Source organism: Haliotis cracherodii, unplaced genomic scaffold, assembly GCF_022045235.1.
Source record: "Haliotis cracherodii isolate W230 unplaced genomic scaffold, xgHalCrac1.p SCAF_3, whole genome shotgun sequence".
In the NCBI taxonomy this organism is placed as follows: Eukaryota; Metazoa; Mollusca; class Gastropoda; order Lepetellida; family Haliotidae; genus Haliotis; species Haliotis cracherodii.
In genome coordinates, this window is record NW_027266286.1 from 38,170,706 (window position 1) to 38,192,990 (window position 22,285).

At 41.2% G+C, this 22,285-nt stretch overlaps 1 protein-coding gene across 4 annotated transcripts in view; it reads right to left on the bottom strand.

Moving 5' to 3' along the window:
• LOC139473774 (E3 ubiquitin-protein ligase SHPRH-like) overlaps positions 1-22,285 on the bottom strand; it is a 361,380-nt gene that overhangs the window by 287,208 nt on the left and 51,887 nt on the right. For all 4 annotated transcript variants that reach the window (XM_071256526.1, XM_071256527.1, XM_071256528.1 and 1 more), the window contains exons 6-10: positions 20,252-20,414; positions 11,821-13,029; positions 11,551-11,658; positions 7,448-7,574; positions 4,146-4,225 (exon numbers count right to left, since the gene is read on the bottom strand). In XM_071256526.1, coding sequence (XP_071112627.1) covers positions 4,146-4,225; positions 7,448-7,574; positions 11,551-11,658; positions 11,821-13,029; positions 20,252-20,414 — 1,687 coding nt within the window. The remainder of the gene's footprint in view (positions 1-4,145; positions 4,226-7,447; positions 7,575-11,550; positions 11,659-11,820; positions 13,030-20,251; positions 20,415-22,285) is intronic.

The window sequence follows — 22,285 nt, forward strand, 5'->3', positions numbered from 1 at the left end:
ATGAGGAAGGACCTGTCAGGCTGTCCTGGGAGCTGATTCTTGGCAATAAAGTCCCAGCACAGTCCGTGGTGAACCGCTTCATGTGCTCCCTGCTCGAACCTGACACACGTAACATTCAGTGGGTTGATCTCGCTGATTTAGCCTTCTGGTCTTCCCAGTCGAGCAGAGTGAAGTAGTTCTGGGTTGTCATTTTTTTATCTTCCGGAACTGCCAAGACAGAATTGAGGGCTACAGTGTATGTTGTGATAGTGTTTTCCTGCTTGTGACGCAGGAGGAGAAGGAACTCAACCAGAAATTGAGGAGACACAGAGATGGGGTCCTGTTGTTTTTCTTTACAAAAACTCTCAGTCGTACAGATTTCTGGTAGACAGCCTATGCGCTAAAGCAATATCTCTCACTGCCCTAACCGAGTAATCCTTGGCACTAAGGGCCCTTGGAAGATGGACCAGACGTGTAGATGTAACTTGTCTGGTGCCGGATGTGGTCGTTTGCTGGGTGGATGAACCAGCCGATTCAGCCAGTCTGTGTGTTGGAGAGATCGATGAACCAACCCCTTGCTTGCTACCAAGGTGCAACCAAAGTCAGATCAAGGCTCTGTCGACCTGATCTTCTGAATGACCCTGCAAAGGAGTACTGGCGGCAGAAGAGCAGATGCATTTAGTCCATCCAGGGGACACTGAAGTCGTCTTATGCCCTAGCCTGTAGTTCTGGTAGTTCTGGCAGTTCTGGCTGGTGGCAAACAGGTCTATGTTTGGACAGGCGAGGCTGAGCCCTGTGGGAGCAACCGAGTGCTGCAACAGCCGAGGATGTGTTGGACCCGGAACAGGAGCCCCAATTGATCGATCAGGTTGAAGAACCAGAATGTTTGCTGTAGGAGCGAGGGGGAGTGAGTCGTTCCCTGATTCTGGACCATGGTGATGTTGTCCGTCGAGATGATAATCCATGGACGCTGGAAGGTTTGCTTCCAATGATCGAGAGCCAGTATGAGTGCCTCCAGTATGAGGTTGTTGATATGCCATAGCTGTTGAGCAGCAGACCACAGCCCCAAGGCGACTTGACCCTCCAGGTGCGTCCCCATCCTTGAAGACAAGTGTAACAAGGTCATAAGCTCTGTCAAGGAGACGCCATCTAAGACGTTCAATTCCACGGTCCCCCACCGGAGATGAGGTTTGAGGTGGTCTTTGCATCTGATGTAGGTAATATGGAACATCTTTATTGGAGGTCAGGTCCTGATGTTAGGACGCCCAGGAGCACCTGCCACTGGCGCAGGGTGCGTTACTGGTGGAGTGCAGGGTGGAGTTGTATTCAGTGCCACCTGTCCGTGGGCACAGAGATGAGGTCTGTCGGTTTAAAAGTGGCCTCCAATGTATTGGAGACAGAATGACCGTGTGAGCTCTGATTTCCAGAGATTGATTATCCATCCCAGTAGGAGGAGGAGACGTTGTGTAAAATCACTGTGATGAAGGAGAGTGGCCTTTCCTGGTGGTTCAGGAGGCAGTCGGGATGGATCGGGATAAGGAGGTATGCGTCCTGGATGTCCAGGCTGAAAAGAGAGTTGTGAGCTTGTATCCTGGGCTGGAGTAGCCTGAGAATGGTCATCTGGAAGTATGGTGACAAGCTAGGTAGCACTAGTTGAAGGTGGCGAGATTTTGGATCATTCGGTATTGGTCCTTCTTGGGGACAAGGAATATTGGCAAATAGAAGACGTGTGTTATGGCTGGGAAGTGCACAATCTCTATTGCCTCTTCGGCCAGCAGCATGGCCGATGTTCGAGCGCAGGAGCTGCTGTTGAGTAGGGATGTAGGTGTCTGCTATGGGTGACAACATTAGAGGCTGGTCGTCTCTCTGTGAGTTTGAACCCAAGGGTTGGTGACGTATTGGTCCACCAGGATTTCCCAATTCTGCCAGAATCATCCCAGTCTCCCACCTACAACTGGAACAACAAGGGGTGGGAGGTCAGAGCTGCTTGTGCCTGTCACTTCTAGGCCTTGTCATCTCTGCTTCCTCCCTTGGAGCGGTCTTGGCAGGGCTGGTAGGAAGAGGAAGAGGAGGAGTCCCGTCCTTGTGATTGAAGTAAGTCCTGTATAGGCTGATAAGTGCACAACTTGGAAGGCTGATACCCGGACGTGGGTCTTGGAGACATGTCTGTTGAAGAGAAAGGTCCCAATTCATGAGCCCAAGGTAGCCCAGGTGACACGTAGTCGTTATCTCAACCAGAGCAGCGTGCATGACATATGTTCCACCTGCAGCTGGAGGTACAACACGACAGTGGTAAGGTGGTCCAATCGGTTGGGATTATCCTCTGAGAGGTCCTGACCTATGGCTCTGGAGGCGGCCATGACTGAGAGAGGCTTGAAGGAGTGTCTGAGTTCAGTCTCCACATAAGTTGCTGTCGGGGACACGAATAGTGGTAGAGCAATTAGGACCTGTCATACGGTGGATATCCTCGTCAAGTGGGTGGGCATGGTCGGCCATGTCAAAAGAATGTACCGGGAAATCCTCCTTCTTTTACTTGGGCGCCTTGAACGAGGGTGTGAGAGACAACTTGGCGAAATCCTCGTCAAGAGCGGTAACAATGTCCTTAGTCGTAGTTTAGGTAGGACGGAAGTTGGGTTAGCCCATATATTTCTTGTCCACGCCTGAACCCAGGGAAGGAGCCACTGCCGCAATCCAGTCCGCCACCTCGTTCAGAACAAGTAGAGAATCATTGTCCAACACCGATCTCTGGTAAGATGGTAGAAAGGAGAAAAGAGTCGGACCAGTAGACCCAAGAGCGTCAAACTGGAGAGCGGCTCCTAAAACGGCATCTAGACCGAGACGCCTTGCTTCCACTGCATTGTGAAGAATAGCCACGAAAAGCCGAGTCACGTGTTCAAGAGGATCTGGCTGTAGACGAGCCTCACGTGTTCATGCTAGGTGTGTGTAAGGGCAGCTGTAGGGGTGCGAGTAGAGATGGCTGGGAAGACGCCAGGGGAGGCGTCTGAAAAGACGCTTGCACAAATGCTTGTGGAGGCCCTTGGAGAGAGGCTAGAGGTGCCATGGTCTAAGCTGAAGGCACCGGGTACAGCGGCATGGGCTGATGTAGCAGCAGCTGCAGATAGTGGAGTCCATGTAAGGGGTCTGGTAAGGCTGTGGAGGCGTTTGTTGATAGATAGGGTGTCCCAAGCCCGGAGGCACTGACAGCATCAACTGCATAGGTGCTGTGGGAAACTGGTACATCTGCTGTAGTGGCATAGAGTGATCTACTGGCGCCACGCCAGCATCATCATCACGGCCATAGTTGAGAAGATGGAGGTTGTCGTAGCAAGCATAGGCGCCTGTGTAGAGATGACGATGGAGGTGGTAGGGGCCACAGCTGCTGATGACACTAGACAGGTGACGTGGCTAGGGGGTGGTAGGCTCAGATACTTCAGACATTTTCCTGACACGGTCTTTCAGTTTATGGGCATGCTGGGACTTTCGCTTCCAAGATTCTCGTAGGTAATGGTCAAGAGCTGTGGGGGAAAGCGGGAGACAGTCTTTATGTTTGGCTGACCGGGAGCACAGGGATGTGCAATGTAGGCCCAAGGGATGGAGATCCCACGCCGATTTATTACGGCGACACTTGCTACAAGATGGCATGTTATCTGCAATGAAGCAGAGTGTAGTCACAATGCGTCCCCACATTTACGCAAAGAACGCAAAACAACCCCACTTTAATAAAAAAATATTATTGCCAGAATACGTCAATAATGAAGTACCAGGCAATACAAAAGAACACAGAATGCATGCCACGAAAAAGCTTGACTACTTGAAACAACACAACACCTGAGATAACCATGGTGAAAACCACCACCAGGTGTTAAATCATTTTGCTATGGCGTAAATCATATGAAATTTTGAAAACACAAACCGTAGGCACAATTTGTCACAAGAAATATTCACTATAATTATTAATACACAAAGGATCAATGAAAAAATGGGGAGAGGTCTTTCTTCTGTGTGTTGACAGCAGTAATGTGCTGATCTGTGACATCATTGATTCCATGGTCAGGTGGGGGCTGTGTGATAGGGTTTGGCTCTCAGCTATTTGAAAACAATATCTTCAACAGCAAGACCTTATGATTACTGTGTAACTGTATTTATGATCAAATAATTCAACTTACTCTCCACCATTCCACAGCTATGATTGGACTTGGAATGGCCATGAATCGTTTCCTGTGCCTGAACCTTCGTCCAGCAGAGCCTGAAAAATAGATTGAGGATTGAGGAAATCTAAATATTGTTTACATTTGTATACTTATCCTGCATTACTCCTTAATGCATTTACTGCTTAAGTCTTTAAAAGGCATTTAAAAGTGATACACATTAGGAAGAGAATTTATGGATGTCAACTTCTTTATTATGAGGAACACAACATTTCAGAGTATATTCTTACATATTCATCAACTGATGGACCTCATCTATCTGTACCAGACAAGTACATCATTTATCTGTACAATATACTGACCCCCATCTGTATGTACCATACAAGTACATCATCTATCTGTACCAGACAAGAAAATCACCTTGCTGTACCAGACACTGACCTCACCTATCTGGACCAGACAAGTACATCATCTAGCTGTACCAGACACTGACCTCATCTATCTGTACAAGACAAGTACATCTCCTAACTGTACCAGACACTGACCTCACCTATCTGGACCAGACAAGTACATCATCTAGCTGTACCAGACACTGACCTCATCTATCTGTACAAGACAAGTACATCTCCTAGCTGTACCAGACACTGACCTCATTTATCTGGACCAGACAAGTACATTATCTATCTGTACCAGACACTGACCCTATCTATCTGTACCAGACAAGTACATCTCCTAGCAGTACCAGACACTTACCTCATCAATCTGGACCAGACAAGTACATCATCTAGCTGTACCAGACACTGACCTCATCTATCTGGACGAGACAAGTACATTACCTAGCTGTACCAGACACTGACCTCATCTTTCTGTACCAGACACTGACCTCATCTATCTGTACCAGACAAGTACATTACCTAGCTGTACCAAACAATTACCACATCTATCTGTACCAGACACTGACCTCATCTAGCTGTACCAGACACTGACCCTATCTATCTGTACCAGACAAGTACATAATCTAGCTGTACCAGACACTGACCTCATCTATCTGGACCAGACAAGTACATCATCTAGCTGTACCAGACACTGACCTCATCTATCTGGACGAGACAAGTACATTACCTAGCTGTACCAGACACTGACCTCATCTATCTGTACCAGACACTGACCTCATCTATCTGTACCAGACAAGTACATTACCTAGCTGTACCAAACACTTACCACATCTATCTGTACCAGACACTGACCTCATCTATCTGGACGAGACAAGTACATTACCTAGCTGTACCAGACACTGACCTCACCTATCTGTACCAGACACTGACCTCATCTATCTGTACCAGACAAGTACATTACCTAGCTGTACCAAACACTTACCACATCTATCTGTACCAGACACTGACCTCATCTAGCTGTACCAGACACTGACCTCATCTATCTGGACCAGAAACGTACATTACCTAGCTGTACAAGACACTGACCCTATCTACCGGCCCCAGATAGGTACATCATCTATCTGTACCAGACAAGTACATCATTTATCTGGACAATATACTGACCCCCATCTGAATGTACCATACAAGTACATCATCCATCTGCACCAGACAAGTACATCACCTAGCTGTACCAGACACTGACCTCATCTATCTGGACCAGACAAGTACATCATCTATCTGTACCAGACAAGTACATCATCTATCAGTACCATACAAGTACATCATTTAGCTGCACTAGACAAGTACATCATCAATCTGCACCATACAAGTACATCATCTATCTGTACCAGACAAGTACATCACCTAGCTGTACCAGACACTGAACGCATCTATCTGTACCAGACAAGTACATCACCTAGCTGTACCAGACACTGAACGCATCTATCTGTACCAGACAAGTGCATCATCTATCTATACCAGATAAATACATCATCTATCTGTACCAGACAAGTACATCATCTATCTGTACCATACACTGACCTCATCTATCTGTACCAGACAAGTACATCTTCTATCCGTACCATACACTGACCTCATCTATCTGTACCAGATAAGTACATTATCTCTCTGTACCAGACAAATACATTATCTATCTGTACCAGACAAGTACATCATCTATCTGTACCATACACTGACCTTATCTATCTGTACCAGATAAGTACATTATCTATCTGTACCAGACAAGTACATCTTCTATCTGTACCAGACAAGTACATCATCTAGCTGTACCAGATAAGTACATCATCTATCTGTACCATACACTGGCCTTATCTATCTGTACCATACACTGACCTCATCTATCTGTACCATACACTGACCTCATCTATCTGTACCATACACTGGCCTCATCTATCTGTACCATACACTGACCTCATCTATCTGTACCATACACTGACCTCATCTATCTGTACCACACACTGACCTCATCTATCTGTACCTGACAAGTACATCATCTATCAGTACCATACAAGTACATCATTTAGCTGCACTAGACAAGTACATCATCAATCTGTACCATACAAGTACATCATCTATCTGTACCAGATAAGTACATCACCTAGCTGTACCAGACACTGAACGCATCTATCTGTACAAGACAAGTGCATCATCTATCTATACCAGACACTTACATCATCTATCTGTACCAGACACTTACATCATCTATCTGTACCAGACACTTACATCATCTATCTGTACCAGACACTTACATCATCTATCTGTACCAGACACTTACATCATCTATCTATACCAGACACTCACATCATCTATCTGTACCATACACTTACATCATCTATCTGTACCAGACACTTACATCATCTATCTGTACCAGACACTTACATCATCTATCTATACCAGACACTTACATCATCTATCTGTACCATACACTTACATCATCTATCTGTACCAGACACTTACATCATCTATCTGTACCAGACACTTACATCATCTATCTGTACCAGACAAGTACATCATCTATCTGTACCATACACTTACATCATCTATCTGTACCAGACACTTACATCATCTATCTATACCAGACACTTACATCATCTATCTGTACCATACACTTACATCATCTATCTGTACCAGACACTTACATTATCTATCTGTACCAGACACTTACATCATCTATCTGTACCAGACAAGTACATCATCTATCTGTACCATACACTGACCCCAATCAACCTGAACCAGGTCTTTATACTTATACTTGGTATTCACATTTATATTTCATGAACCCCTACTTTTTTCAAAAGAGTATATAAATCAATGCAATCATCATGTGTCTATCCAGGTTTCCTGCTCACCAAAGTAAGCACTTACTGTTACTGTGTGGTAAATCCACATAATCAATTTCCTTCCTGAGTGTTTCATATGTGGTTATGACTACATCACAATCAGCCAGTGTCTGCGGCTGTGTGAAGCCTTGCTTGCTCACTCCAGTGTACACCTGCAACCATCAATGTCAAGATTTAGTCTTCAAGTTATGTTTTCATGAAAGCTTCCCACATATAGTCTGGAAGTTAATTTAAGGTACCGACATTTACTACAAATCACAGGTGGAACGAGCATTCATTGTAACAGCCATCTGCATAATGCTACCCCTGCGTCACAGGGCCATATGACACAGTTGAACCAATCAACTCAACTCGAAAGGTTGCACCTGAATCACGCACGCACAAATACAGTGTTAGTGTTGGGCGTCTCAAGCAGTTATTTATTAATATTTATCCATATATTTTGCATTCTTTTTCAGGTCAGTGTTATTGACTTGAATGTAACATTCCTTGACACATTATTATATTTCATGTATCATACTATTAGTTGTAATATATCATACGTAATTATTCATTTAGACAAATCATTGCTTTATGGGTTTCGAAGAAATATTTTAATATTTTCATAGATGATTCGAGACTTTCGGGGCTATTTCGGGTGAAAGAGAATCAAATTCTGAGCCAAGAATTGCACAAAGTGGACAAGATCCGATTACGACATGTACTACAAAGCAGGAATCTGAAATTTGTAGACGATTCCTAGAAATTCTTTGATAAACAATTTTTTTCTCACGAATCCCACGAACTACAAGAATGTTTGGGAATCAAATAAGATATATTTTAGATTCTTAAGAAATGATTAAGAATATGTACGAATATGTAAGAATTCATATCAGTGGTAATTCGGGCTATTACATGTCGTAGTGAAACAGGGGTATATGTATTGCACTATTTTTGGTCCCACAAAATGCCCTCGTCGTCAGATTCGGAGTCTGTGCTGTCACCTAAATAAACAAACAACAACAACAACAGGCTGGACAGTATCTGGTTGGATACAGTATTGTTTCCAATACTCTTCCTCAACTTTGATAACATGTTGAACACAGTTTGCCCAACGTACATCTGTAATTTCTCCCATCCCTTTCAAGACAATCTGCTTAACGTCGGCAAGCTTGAAGGTCTTATTTTGCCGTGCGACCATATTTTTCAAATCACCCCAGATTAGTTCGATGGGATTCAAGTCACAATGGTAAGGAGGAAGTCTAAGCACTTCGTGACCGTGTTCTCTCAACATGTTGTCAATCAAATATGAGGGCCGGGGTTTGTTCTGAAGAACCAGTTGGTAATAGTCAGTATTTTTGGCTTTCGTGGGCCGAGCATTGCGGTTGTTGGCCAACCACTGACATATCTCACCTTTGGTGGAATTTGAGGTTGGACAAGGGTTAATAGGATCTCGACAAATGTGATAGGGAGTATTGTCCATAACCACCATTTATCAGGCAGTGCTAAGAGGAGCAGCATATGCAGTGAAAACCTGATTATTCATCTCGGTATGGTAGTCTCTGCCATCTGTAGATCTGGATCTGAACACTAGATCACACCCAGGGAGGAAACCTCTGTGGGAGCCTGCATGGAGGACAATCAGGCACTCCCCTTTACCTGGAGGGATCTTGCGCTGCGATCTCTGGTATCTGGGTGAGACCATTGGTAAGCCGCTGTGTGGCAGGCGTTAACCCAGGTTTCGTCCAAATAGACAGGCTCATAGCCTTCTTCTCGTTTCTTTTTAACAGTGCGCAAATAATTGATACGCAAACGAATGATATCTGGTCGTTCACACATTGCTAGTTTCGACCCTTTCGTCTTCTTGTACTGATATCCAAATTTGGAAAGGAGTTTACAAATGGTCCATTTGGAAATATCTAAGTCATGCTCTGTAAGGGGAATTTGTTTTAGTTTTCATGTGGAAATAAATTCATTTTCTCGTGTTTACCGCCGAATCACGTCCCTGACAACTTTCTTATCAAAGGAATCTAACTTTAATTTCCTATCCTGTTTTGAGATGCCCCCTAAGGGATGTGCAGGGGAGCGTGTTTTTATGAGAGTTCAAAATCTTAACTACGGTTTGTTTGCGAAGCTGTAACGCATGAATTGTTCTTTTCATGTACTTTGAAATGTCAAAGAAGGGCGAACGTCTTTCACTTTCAGCCTTAAAGTATTCAAATATTTTAACAACGAAACCTTTTGCATCAGCGGAAAGATGGTTGCGCTGAGACATCATCAAATCTAATGCTAACACCGTATTCGTGCGTGCGTGATTCCCGTGCCAGCTTTCGAGTTGAGTTGATTGGTTCAACTGTGTCATATGGCCCTGTGACGCAGGGGTAGCATTATGCAGATGGCTGTTACAATGAATGCTCGTTCCACCCGTGACAAACAGGTCTGGTTGTTGATGAAATATAGTGATAGCTAAATAGACAGATTTTTTATTGATGCACCAATTCTCTTTAAGTGTAATATCCAGTTATGTATGACTGTTTAATAATCTCATACCAACTTTGACTGGAGTAGGTCCAATAGTTTTTCAGATATTGTAGTAAACGTTGGTACTTTAAATTAACTTCCAGACTATAGTTGACATTGGAAACACATTGTTTATACTCCATTATGAGACAGTGTTAACATAATGGTGTTTGTGATTACAGTGGATGTAGGATAGCCTGAGAGTATTTCAACTGTTCAAATAGAATCAGAACAAACATTCCTTCTCTTGTTATCCAAAGATTTATTAACTTTAACGTGTAATATTCCTCAGATTGATTCATTCAGCTCTCAACAATTTAATGGTTGTTTTTCCAAGCACTGGCATGTATAATCTGTACAGTTGGGGTAATGATCATGGTAATAAATTAGAAAATCCTCCTAAAAAATCAATGACATCATTTCTTTACAAATTTTCGTGCTGAATTAATTAAATTAAACATAATTCTTTTCCCTGAAAGTAAACATAGATTTCAAATGAAAGCAATATAATTGTAACTAATTGATGGAATATATATTTTCATATTTATGGGAACAATGATAGTTCTGTACATCAATTATGAAAATAGAAATTGGTAACAAATTATTGATTAAATTTTAATATCACTTAATCTGCCATGACAGTGAAGAATGTTTGGTTCTGATTGGTCAAAATATTATTAAAATCAGTTATCTAAGTCCATTTGATATCTAAAACTTAACATGTGTTTTCACACAAAAACCTTGTGTCAGTAAAGGCTTGGTTCCAAATTAAAATAAGAGTTATCAAATCTACAGTTTGACTACCGGGGTATCTCAAATTTCAAAATACTGTTGGTTTATCTCCAAAATGAATTTCTCAATGTTCAAAATGAAAGTAAAATAAATTCTGTATTATGTAGAAAATACAAGTTGAGATTTAGAACACATTCATTCTCAGTGTTATGTGTCACAATTAGTACAAAAAAGGTAAATTAGTTTTATCATTTTTAAAATACATTTTCATGGAATCTGCAGTGAAGAATAAATAGCGTCCCACGAAGGCAAGTGGCTGGATAACAAGTTGGAGGATATATACCCTGTGTAAAAAATATCACCACCCAACTGGACACAACTAATGCATCCATTGATTTTTCATTCTATCAGTGTTAGCCAGATCAATCAATACTTACAGATGTTCCCACTGATAATCTAAAAGCCTAGGAAACAGTCATGAAAACACCTCACTGAACACTGCTTTGACAGAAATGATCATGCTTTTGGTGATAAACCAGACAATCCTGATGCACCAAAGTTGTTGAAGCAGCAGACTAGTCGGACATAAATTTCATTAAGATTTTTAAAACAAAACATTTTCAGTGCCTCAAAGTTTCTTTGACCTACAGTAAACGCTTATTGGGGCTTTGTTTGAAACTTTTCTTCAGCCAATGACCTTTGAGTATGGCCTTGTCATGATTGATCAGCACAACATGTTTTCAGAAACATAGTGTGATGGTGGCACTGATAGTCAATATCTGACATAACCTTAAAACATACCTATTAACAAGGGGTTGCTTGATGTACATGCAAGTTGAATGAAGGATTGATACTTTTCTAGTTTCTGTTTGAAGCAAGGATGCACTTGAGACTTACAAACACATGGAGTGTCTCTTGTCGGACATGTTTCTTGATCTCCTCCTTCCACTGGTGGCAGATGGAAAAAGGGGAGATAATCAGAGTGGCACCTGACGGAATTGGGGACTGAAACACATGAAGATACATAACAATTTATACAGGGAGAACTGTCAGAATGTATAGTATTCAAAAACTGTATGTTATGTGCAGGAGACAAACATATCACAAATTATTAACATGAGGATGGCATGTGGGAAACAAAGGTGTGAACTGTCATTGTTTACTTACTGACGATACATGGCAGTGTGGGCACTTATAGCATCCCCGGTAGGCGTTGTTGAGGTCATAGTGCAGACACTGTGCATGCTGCCATAGGCCACAGACAACACACTGCACATTAGTCAGCTTCTTTTTCTTGCTTTGTCTGTCATTTGCATCACCTCCACAAACACATTCAAACCACTGTTTCTGACTGATGTGCGTGTTAATGAAAAAGGTGGCTGGTTTAAAACCATTCTCCTCAACTAGAACGTGAAATTTCATGTTTTTCTCGCTCTTCCCTGACTTGTTCAGGGCTTTAGTTTTCCTTGCAACATCTGCTGTTATCATCATCCTTTTCTTTTTGCCAAAAGTTAACCTTTTGTTCTTGCGCCTTCGTAACACTTTGTCTGCTGTAGGTTGTCCTGGCAGCCTAATGCTTTGTACATCAGATTCATTGGAAGATAAGGCACCAGAATCATGACAGTCCATGTCACAAATCACATCTTCATTTGACATGCTCTTTGAATTGTGAATGGATGAGTTACTGCCGTTTTCATGTTCACTAACTTCACAGATATGTGTAGATAAAACCAGAACCTTAGGTTTGGTATTTTCATCCATAGCCTTCATACAGCCACTGCTGATGCCTGACATCAGTTCTGTGTTCTGGTTGTACTGATGACTACTAACTGATGGAGGATTGTCACTCATGGTGACCGATGTCAGTTCTGTGTTCTGGTTGTACTGATGACTACCAACTGATGGAGGATTGTCACTCATGGTGACCAATGTCAGTTCTGTGTTCTGGTTATACTGATGACTACCAACTGATGGAGGATTGTCACTCATGGTGACCAATGTCAGTTCTGTGTTCTGGTTATACTGATGACTACCAACTGATGGAGGATTGTCACTCATGGTGACCAATGTCAGTTCTGTGTTCTGGTTATACTGATGACTACCAACTGATGTAGGATTGTCACTCATGGTGACCGATGTCAGTTCTGTGTTCTGGTTGTACTGATGACTACCAACTGATGTAGGATTGTCATTCATGGTGACCGATGTCAGTTCTGTGTTCTGGTTGTACTGATGACTAGCAACTGATGTAGGATTGTCACTCATGGTGACCGATGTCAGTTCTGTGTTCTGGTTGTCCTGATGAAAACCAACTGATGGAGGATCAGTCCTAAAATTGTGCAATCCAATTTTACTGTGTTCCAGTGTAGTGATCTCCTGCAAAAAACAAAAAACATATACATATTGATGATAACTTCAGAATCCTGCTAAATACTTGATAAACAAATGTTCCGACGAAATATTTTAAAAAATAGTGACAATGCTCTATTGCTCTTTAGGAACTTTCAAGTGAGCTTTGGCCATCGACTGAGGAAAGTATGTATAGTAACTGGCAGTGATGCAAAAGGTCAGTAATCTCAGGGTTTCCCAACCTGAACACTGGTTTCATTTGTTTTAAAATTTTATTTTGCTGAAATGCTGGTCAAATTCCAACAAAATGTTAATGCATCTTTGTGTGTATGAGGCTGTGTAATTGATAACCCATATGACTGACCACTGACATATGCTTGACAGATTTTTGTCAACTTTAAGAAAAAAAAGCTGCCAGGATAAAATGCACTATTGCAGTGCTAGATGTCCTACCAAAACATCTTAAAGGATATGCTAAAACATTTTCCACAAATGATTATATACTGAAAAAACAAAAAAGTCAATTTCATGCCATGAACAAATTCAAGCCACTTGAAGGTCCATCGCTGTTTTCAGTTTAATTGCAGGACATACATGCTAAACCTCAAAATGTGGCCGATATCAGTTATATATAAATGCACTCTGTCATCGAATAAAATACTGGCTTAAAGATACTGAAATGCCAATGACAGAATTCCGAAGAAAGTCTGTAATATGCTTAAGTACCATGAAAACTGTGCATACCAAACCTATGTATCTACTGTACACACTTCATTGTTTTCACATGGATTTGGATTTAAATGGATTGATCAGTGTGTTGGAGATACATTTGCTTGTCTTTGTTTGTATAAAAAGGTTGCAACTGATATATATCATCAATCATAAAATAGTATAAAAGCACATAGTTCAAGCAAGATGTAACATATATAAAGCCTTTTAAAGCCTAATTAAACCTGAGAAGTACCTTGCCCTTTTAACAGATAGAAAACAATGTAATATGTGGATAAGACTGAGAATGGGGTTGTTATGGTTGAAAGTTAGCTAAGGAAGATGGTTGGGGATTTATTTAAGTTTACATTTATGACCTCTGTTTAATCCAGGTATATAAAATGAATATTATTTTATCTTAATATGTAACTCCAATAAGAACATAAGACACCTCTAACTGCCTAAATTGTATTGGCATAATCTGAATATGTATATTTAGAATGGCCTCTGTCTTTGAACGATGTAAGGTTACTAAGAAACTTTGTCAAAACTATGCGACAAAGTTTAGCAAATACTGGAATACTATTATATAAGCTACTTGTGAATTCATGTACCACTGTAATATACTTATATGCACTTTATCTGTATATGGGCCAGTGACCTTCATAGGAACAAAAGACTTCACTTGACACTATTAACTAAAACATGTAACTACACTACCAAATTACATTTGGTGGGAAAATGCATGTAAAGTTTCATCAAGTTGCAGCTTCATTGGTCCAATGGTTTCTGAGGAGATAATGTGTTTACTACTCACAAGAAGGACATGTCATGCAATGACAGATTAACCAAGTAATGAAAAAATGAGGTGGTCCTTAGGGACCAGCCATTTGATATATTTTTTGAGACAGCTGCAAACCCAGATATTTTTTCAATTAAAACTATGAGCCAAAATATTTGTTTCTAAAAAACACATTTGTGGCAGACAATTTCCTTTTTTTCAAACAATTAGGAGCATACAGGGTAATTAGTTTTATGATGTACATATGAGATGGACATTTTCTGTGATGGGGTCATATGAGAGAGATGTCCACAGTTTCTGTTGGTTGGGTCATATGAGAGAGATGTCCACAGTTTCTGTGGATGGGGTCATATGAGAGAGATATCCACAGTTTCTGTTGGTTGGGTCATATGAGAGAGATGTCCACAGTTTCTGTGGATGGGGGCCATATCAGAAAGATGTCCACAGTTTCTGTTGGTTTGGTCATATGAGAGAGATGTCCACAGTTTCTGTGGATGGGGTCATATGAGAGAGATGTCAGAACCTACCCCCTGATCACAGGAGATGGATATTTTCTGTTGATGGCGTCATATGAGAGATGTTAGAACCTACCTTCTGATCACAGTAGATAAACAGTTTCTGCAGATGGGGTCATATGAGAGATGTCAGAACATTCTCAAGTCGAAATTAAATCGACAGTTAAATTGTCAGTCGTCACCATTGTGTCCAGGCCTAAACGTTCGTAGCACATCAGTATCAAACGAGGTGGGACTCCTTCCTCCGAATTTTTATCCGGTAGTATGCATCAACAGTACACCTATGCAGGGTTTTACTGAAACTATTTAATGGCAACCCGCAGATCCCGACGGTTCAATCGTACGAATGTGGCCAGTGCACTTTACACAGGAACTCATCTGCAAAATAGTGATTTAGCGGATACCCATGCAAGGGGATCATCTCATGACACCAACAGCGGGACTACCAAGACTTCTTGGGCCCTTCGGAGATACACTAACAACCCTCAGGGTGTTATGGACCCCAACCCTCAAAACTGGTATATTTCGCAACTACGCCAACACATAGCAGAGGAATTGGTGACCGTAGACTTGCCAACATCAATGACGAAGGCACACATCTCTACACACGCAACTCTACCTCTAGCAGAAATGGACAACAAAGGACATTAGAGGAGGAGAACTTGCAATCAAGCATTTATCAGGACAATAATGGGACAACCTTACAAGCAATAGACACTGAACATATGAATTCTATGACGTCACCACCTGGCAAGGTCGACCAAAGAAAAGTTAACCTATCAGTGTTGCTGCAGACTGTGAAATCCCTTTTAGACACAGTCTCCATGCTCACAAACAACATTCTGCCAGCTCATAACCGAATCTCACCACCAGAACCAGGGACCAGCAACTGAGGGTGAATGTATGCACACAGAACCAGCTTTGCAATTCATCACCCCAGATCCAGGCCACAGTACAACCTTGCCACAAGAATGGAGGGAAACATGTTCGAGATTGGAACAGTGAATTGCATTTCATATGAACTCCTGATCAATGACTGCATCAGCCCCTTTCCATGCAGAATTTTATAACAGTATTTTCATGATAAAAGAGGATAGTGACTGAAGTTTATGGTTGTTGGTCTTAGGAACTCGATGAATTTCTACAAAATATCATTACACTGAGCACAGAGACAACTAATTCTCAATGATTAATACCATAAACTGTTCTCTGCCAAAGCTGCCGCAGCTATTGAGCAACTGAATCAAAGACTTTACTGGGGAACGACAGATCCAGACATCCACAGGAAAGTTTTCATTTCCAAGCAAGTCAACCAGTGTGATCTTTACCAGGACGTAAGACACATAACGGATTTCTGCCCCTATCAGCAGAGGCATGTCAAACCACATGGCAGGTTACCCAAAGTTTCCGAGGACAGGTGCGCACCCCTGGCAGTTCCCAATCCTATGGACTCAAGAGGACAACCAATCGTGTTCTTTCAAGGTCAGAAAGTGTGCAATAACTACCAAGACAACTATTGCACATTCCCACAGTGCCGTTCCTTACACATCTGTGTTACCTGCAAGATACCGCACCCTAGAAGTAGATGCCAGCAAGACCGGACCCCTGATTCATCAGACAGAACTGGCAGGAATTGGAAACATCAAAAATGACTTGGCTTACAACAGTTGGATGCAATTCCATTATTATTGATTATAGACAGTCTCCAAACCAAACAAGAGTTCGGCACTCACGTGGCTTTATCCCCCGCCCCTGTTGCAGAATTTATGACATAATTAAATCTAAACAAACCCAAATCTTTTTTAACCAAGGTGGAACTTGTAAAAAAAAGAAGAGTTTGGAATCTAAGTCCATCTTGTTGCCATGGAAAAGTAAAAAATAAATATTTCTAAATAGCAAAAGGCACCAGTTCAGCATGTACCTGAGAGACCTGCAAAGTTTCATGAAAAAATATTGAACGGTTTCGGAAACGAAACGTGACGGACAGACGTACGGACGGAGCCCGTTTCTATATCCCCCGGATAGGGGTTAGGGTAGGGGGAGGCGCATTGGTACTGAGTTGCATTTTTTGCTTGAGGTCAGCATTAATTTCCTACATCACAGAATCAAACGGAAGTATTTGAAAAAACAAAGACTCATAGTGGACATGACAGCACCACACAATGATCTACTTAACCCCAGCTTAAACTCGCTGATTGATAAAGAGAAGTACTCCTCTCCTATGTCAAGGCAGATGATGCCATCACCTTCATTAAGCCATTGGTTCCTTTCTGTGCAAGACTGACAGATGCTTGTGAGTTAGTCTCTATTCACCGAAGTATCTGGCATATCTACACAGCATCAAGTGTCAAGGACAACTATATCATTTTGCATGACTGGTATTTGGGTGTAGATCCAGCCCAAAAATCTTCGACACACTCTCCACAGCCATCTGCTGGAAAGCCAAAAACTGTTACAACATTACATACATTCTACATTTGTTGGATGATTTTATATGTATATGTATGAATCACTGACCAGAGGGTATATGGTTATATCAGCACTGATACAGATGTTTGAAGACCTTGGCATCCCATTAGCAGCACACAAGACCATAGGGGACCCACCACATGCCTTGAATACTTGGGTATCACTTTAGGCTCTGTCTACATGGAAGTCTGTCTACCCGAAAACAAGATTCCTCATATCTTGGCCATCATTGACAGTCTGCTACTTCAAAAGAATGCAGGATAGACTTTGACATGTTGAGAGAGTTCTTGCGGTTTTCAGTGGGGTGTATATGTTTATTCTGGAAACAGATATCACGTTGTTCACAGATGTTTCAGATTCTTTGGCTATGGAGGGTATTTTCAAAGACAATGGTTTTCCTCACCATGGCCACAAGCACTAACTGAATAGGCCGGTCAAGAAATGTCTATAGCATTGTTGGAATTGTATCCCATAGTATCAGCGGCAGTGTTATGGGGCCACAGGTGGGGCAGGAACTGCATCAGATATCATTGCTACAACACAGCCACTGTCCGTATTGTGAACAAAGGCTGATCAAAATCTACTATTATCATGAAGTTGATGAGAAGGATGATACTAACTGCCATAGAGTACCATTTTGTGTTTGTAGCCAATCACGTACCTGGGAAGGTAGTGATGCACTCTCTCAGTTGCAGATCACGAGATTCCTAAAGTTTGCCCCAGAAGCTTATCGATTGCCAACCCTGTGTCCCACCATGGCCAAGACGAAGTATCCATAACGGAGAAGATGCACATGACAGAATTCGACCTCGAACAGTTATGGTCTTGTGCAGTGTCAGAACATCCCATGTGTATCAGTCAGGTTAAGAAACCTTCATCAGATTCATGGCCTTGTATGATGTAGTTTGGGGCAGCGAACTGCTCCCTTTGTCAGAACAGACACTGTTGCTCTTTGTGACCTACTGTTACAAAACACTCAGTCTACGGTATTCAACCATCAAGTCCTATGTTTGTGGAGTGAAATTTGTGTACATGAGAGCAGGTGCAGATAATCCATTGGTGACAGGGTCCCTACAGACCATTGTTCATGCAATTATGAGAAACCAGTGTCCTTCCAATTGGTCTGACTGCCAGTTACCACTAAGGTGCTGAGTGACATGTGTCATGTGTTAAACCAATATGCTTTCCTTAGAAGTTTAGCCTTCTTCATGAAAGCATGTGTTGCTTGGCCTTCTTCGCATTTCTCAGATGTGGGGAATTTACATGTGAGGTATTCCACTGATTCACTTGTGCTTTAATTCAGTGGGTCTTGCCAACAACTTATCTCACTTTCTAACTCAACTTAAAATCATCTAAAACTGATCCATTCCGACAAGAGTCTCACCATTCACAGAGTAGGCAACAACATCTGTCCAGTTTCGAGTATGTTCACCAACCCACTCTGGTGGACCCAGGTGACTCGGCAACCTGAGGCCCCCCTATTTGTGTCGCTGGAGAGAAAGGCTCTATCAAGAACTTTCTTTATCAAGCAACTAAAGATTCTATTAGCAGCAGCTGGTTACAACCCAGAATCATACAATGGACACTCCTTCAGAATTGGTGCTGCTACATCTGCAGCAGCAGCAGCCATACCAGATGACATGATCAAGACACTCGGACGTTGGTCATCTCAGCGCTACGTACACCTTATTCAAACATCAGAAGAATCCATTGCCGGGGCTCCTAGATCACTGTCTGCTGCTCGTCAAATGCAACACTAAGCCTTAGCTTGGCTACCATGTATTTGTAAGCATGCCTCTGGGACACTGATAACTTGAGTGTAGTCAGTTTGCATCGATACTGCCAAAGTGTGTTTTGATGTAATTGAAAAACATGTACCATGTTTTGAAACCCATCAAAGATAGCAATTTCTTTACTGCAAGACTAATAGTTTAGTTAGCAAGATTAGCCACTGTTGGTCTGCATGCTTTTTGTTACCTTCTTGGTTGTATATGTATGTGTAGTTCAATGTCATCCAAACAGATTTAGTTCGCCACTATCTTGAGTCCTGTCATTATCAGACAGCAGTCTAGTGCTTTAGCATGTTTAGTCATGAATCCGTCCAGGTGATTTATCATCTATATGAACATGATGCGGAAACAATTTTAATTTTTCACAGTCGCAAACTTGTTGTCAATGCTGTGTTTATAATTCACCGTAATGTATTCAGTGCAATGTATATGTTTTTTCTATTAAACTACTTCTTATGGGGAATTCTCAGTCATCTCTTAAAATTTTAAACCAACTGATCATTTGGCAGTTATCCACAGATCCTCTTGTGGATCTTTTACCCCCATATGTACAGTAATCTAAGGCTCTCCTGTCAATCTAGTTGACTCAGTCAACAGGACACGTAGTCGGTGTCATAGACTCCTGCTTGTTTGGCTTGACTGGGGTTGTGGTCACCATGGTACTTGATCACAAGCTGGTGCACTTACCTTTTAATTCCAACCAGCAAGGTCATCCTGACAATCAGCGCAAGTAGCTGGGGTGCACAAACCCCTACTTGGTGTGACCTGGCTTCAGGACATTGGTAGAATGTGAATCTCCCTCCGCCAAATCTTGATAAATCTTTATTTCTGCATCATCTGTATGTCGTTTCTCATTAAAAATATCGACTTATATGAATACTATTGACAATACCATTAGCATTTATAATTGCAAACAATTGCAACAGATCAGTAGTTTGATATATCATTACACTCCTTGAACCTACCTCCTGATCACATGAGAAAGACAATTTCTGTGGGCGCGGCAGACTGGTGCGAGGATGCAGGAGAACACAGCTGAGTACCTCCACTGTTTTCCCAAGGCCCATTTCATCTGCAAGAAGCCCACCGGGAGGCCAGCTGCTCATAAGGGGTCGTTTCATAACAAGCCTGGAAAGGAAGAACTGAATAATGACTACGTCGTTCAGGTGGAAATGTTAGGTATGAAAAATTATTGAGTTTGTAGAAAATCTGTTAAATATTTAAGCTCTTGTTTGACTACTTATCAAAATGTAAGCAATAATTATGAACATTTTAATCTTTCTACAAAAAAAAAAACACATTAAGGAGGTGCAATCTATATTCTCAGCTGAGTGTGTTTACAATGACATGTTCAATCACACTGGTTATTTTAGAAATTAGAAGAATGTCTCACAAATATATCTACATCATGATACTTTTTTTAGTGTCAAGTAAATCTGTCCATGAACCTTTTTCATCACGAATTGCATTATATATATATATATATATATATATATATATATATATATATATATATATATATATATATATATGCACTGTGAGCAGTGCTACCTGGGCAGTAGACTAAATTACTACAAATATTTTCTTCAGATATGTAACAAATTATGAAAACAAATAAGAAACTATGTTGAGTGCTTGATCAGTTCTTATTAGAAAACCTTTCAGAAATTGGTGATTCTTACAAAGTTATTTGAGGTGATATAGATGCACATACAGGTGAAAAAAACAACCAATGTGTCAACTTTGATGATGCTTTTGATAAACACGACATTCCATTTAGTGAGGAGGAAGATCTACCAATTGATGATCGTATATCCCATGACGGTGTGATAAACAGATTTGGGCAGATATTGTTAGACATGTGTTTTTCATTCCAGCTATTTATTGTTAACGGCAGGGTATATGGAGACGCAGGAGGGGAATATACATATTGTGGGCACCAGGGCTGTCGTGTGAATGATTACTTTATCTGTTCTCCAGATCGTCTTCAATACACTGACATCTTAAACATTGAAGATCATATAGAGTCCGATCTTTTACCATTAGAATTGAAATGTAAATTCCCAAACATGAACAACCAAGATGATAAGCCAACATCTGGTTGCTTTAAAGAAAAGATTGTTTTGAATGAATGCTTTTGTGAAACGTTTTTAAACAGCCTGCAGGAAAGGATGGTGTCTAAAAATTGTAATCAACTACTTTTGAGTAAACTGGATTTTAACATAGATGGGGCCATGGATGATTATCTTAGATTCTGCAGATTGTATGGGGAAAAGAACTAGAATTATGCATTATCAACATACCAAGGCACCAAGTGACGAATGTAAGATGCTCGATAAGCACTGAGAACATTTAGACGTAGACGTACTGACTCCAATAGAAATATCCACTGCAAAAAGAGGAATCACTTCAAATCCTGCTGTAGGAAATATAAATCTGACTTGTGTAAATTTAGGCTAAAAAAACAGGGCGCCTTAGATGACTTGGACACCCGTTCCCCCCCAGACAGTTATAAGGGAATAACCTTCATGAGTATTCTTGGAAGGATTTTTACAACAGTACTTAATTCCAGAAGTAAGAAATTGGGCTAACATGCAAGAAAAGATTCCCGAAACTCAAGCTGGTTTCAGAAAAAAAGACTCAACATCAGATTATATATTCACATTATATGCAATATTCCCAAAATGTCTATCAAGTCGGAAACACAAAGCATTTGTAGCCTTTGTCAATTTTGAAAAAGCTTTTGACTCTGTTGATCATTATAAACTATGGTACTGTTTAAGAACTACTGATCTTCAGGGGAAAATGTACTCTACATTTAAAGCTACGGTATGTATTCAAATATCAAATCATTTGTACGATGTGGTGACGATGTAAACAATTTCTTTCACTGTCATGTTGGCTTACGACAAGGATGTATCTTCAGCCCGATATTGTTCTCGTTTTTTATAAGTGAATTATATTATGAAATTATGGCTATGGTATTCAAATGTTCCCAA